At 37.8% G+C, this 2351-nt stretch overlaps 1 protein-coding gene across 1 annotated transcript; it reads left to right on the forward strand.

Annotated features, from left to right (window-relative positions):
- The first annotated feature begins 567 nt into the window (after positions 1-567).
- LOC140805432 (uncharacterized) lies at positions 568-1232 on the forward strand. Its single transcript, XM_073161703.1, has 2 exons — positions 568-715; positions 763-1232. Exons 1-2 carry the CDS (start codon positions 568-570, stop codon positions 1230-1232), a joined length of 618 nt encoding a protein of 205 aa, XP_073017804.1.
- Positions 1233-2351: the final 1119 nt, after the last annotated feature.

Genomic DNA, 2351 nt, shown 5'->3' on the forward strand with positions numbered 1-2351 from the left:
AAAATTTAAGGGGCTAAATTGCACTTGACCGAGATTAAATTACCAAACCAAATTTTTGTGAAGTCCAAGGACTTAAATCGAGATAAACCAAAAATTCTAGGATGAATATGGAATGTTCGAAAAGTTCAAGGACTAATTACAAATTGCAAAAAAGTCTTGGGGCTGTTTTGCAAATATTAGACAATTAATTGCTATTTTTGAAATTTCTGAAATCCTAAGGGTCAAATTAGTAATTTCTGAAAGTATAGGGCAGAATTTGATGAAATTCAAGATTTATGGGGCTAAAATGAAATTTTTGGAATTTTTATGGATGAAATTGCTATATTTTAGGGGTTAAATTGCAATTTCTTCCGAGAATTAATAGGGTCCAATCACTTAATTTTCAAAATTTTGGGAAAATATTGATAGAAATTTCCTTAAGCTTCAACACGAATAGATTTTACGGTGTATTCGTCGCAGGAAGAATCTTCATTCTAGGTGTAACTACCTACGCATTACTGGAGTTGGGAGCTACACTCATTCATATCTGAGATGTTCGCCAAGCGACTAAATATTATGCTCGAGGATATGGGATTGGGCTTCAAGGTTTCTATTCCTTCCGGTGATCAAATGGTCACTTCGGGCATTGTAAAGAATCTGGAGCTTCGTTTACATAAAGATGTGGTTCGTGCAGACCTCATCGTACTTTTGATACCTGAATTCGACATTATATTTGGCATGGACTGGTTATCATTGAATGGAGCTTCAATAAATTTTTTGCAGAGGTCAATGTCTATTCGATCGCCCAGCGGGAAATCTTTTGTCTTCGACGCTGCAAGGAACAAGCAAATGCAGCACAATATCTCCTGTATGTGTGCGAGGAAACATATGAGACTAGGATGCAAGATTTTCTAGCATATGTTACATCAGCACATGTTCCTGATAGTCGGAAGCTAGAGGATATTGAGGTCATCAGAGAATTTTATAGCGTCTTTCCTGAGGATGTTTCTGGCATTCCACCGGACCGAGAAGTGAAAGTTTCTATTGAATTGATGCTGGGCACAGTGCCAATCTCTAAGGTACCCTATCGTCTAGCACCCACCAAGATGAAAGAGCTAAAAGATCAAATTCAAGAATTGCTGGAAAAGGGTTTTGTTCGCCCTAGTTTTTCTTCGTGGGGGAGCACCGTTATTATTCGTGAAGAAAAAGGATGGCAGTATGCGACGTTTTATAGAATATCAAAAGCTGAGTAGGGTCACCATCAAGAATAAGTATCCCATACCGAGAATCGAAGACCTATTTGATCAATTACAAGGAGCATCGATTTTCTCGAAGATAGTTCTTCGTTTGGGATATCACCAGTTGAAAGTGAAAGAGTTTGATGCTCATAAGACGGCTTTTAGTACTCGATATGGACACTACGAGTTTATGCTCATGCCATTTGGGTTGACCAATGCGCCAGTGATCTTCATGGATCTCATGAATCACGTATTTCATCCGTATCTGGATCATTTTGTTATAATCGTATATTTTGATCTATTCAAAGAGTAAATAGAATGTTGGAACATTTCATGTTTGCAATCTTAATTTTGATGTGAACAAAACTTGTTTGTTTGTTTTTAATAATCTACCTTAGTGCGCAGATAACTGAAAATGAAATAATCAGTTACGAGCCAAAACTGAAGCTGTCAAAGACGCCAACTGAAAGCATCAACTGATCAACCAAACTGAACCAATTCAACTGATGTGTCGTAAATGAGTTGAAATGAATGTTCAGTTGATAGGTGGTTCAGCAGGCGAACCTCAGAAGCCCGGCCAGCTGAAGGAGTGTTCAACTGATGAAGAGTCCAACTGAAGATCAGTTCAATTGTACAAGGGTGAAATCAGTTTTACTGACGATTCAACTAATTTCACCAGCCTAACTGAAGACCAGTTCAGAACATCAGTTAGGGGCAATTAGTTGCAGATCAAGACAAGCTGATAAAAGGGGAATCCAGCTGGACGCAAAGGTACAAAACATTTGTCCAGTCAAAGGACAATAATGGACATTGCATCAAAGCTTAAAGACAAAAGTGTTCTAGAAAGAATAAGGAAAATTTCGAGGAACATATTCAAAATGCAACAGATACAATAATTGATTCTCACTATACGATCAAACTTCGTGCCTATAAGTAGAGGGTGAAGATCAGTGAAGCTATATACAATACAAGAGAGAAAAGAAAATGGGCACGCTTCAAAGTCATATCAGCTTAAGAGAGAATCATTTAGCCAAGTTGAGGGAACACTTAAACGTGTTATCAGCTTTAGATTAGAAGCATATTTCCCTCAGTGTGTCAGAACACTTTCGGGTAGCTTTCAGAGATAATTTCTCA

Source organism: Primulina eburnea, chromosome 11, assembly GCF_022965805.1.
Source record: "Primulina eburnea isolate SZY01 chromosome 11, ASM2296580v1, whole genome shotgun sequence".
Classification (NCBI taxonomy): Eukaryota; Viridiplantae; Streptophyta; class Magnoliopsida; order Lamiales; family Gesneriaceae; genus Primulina; species Primulina eburnea.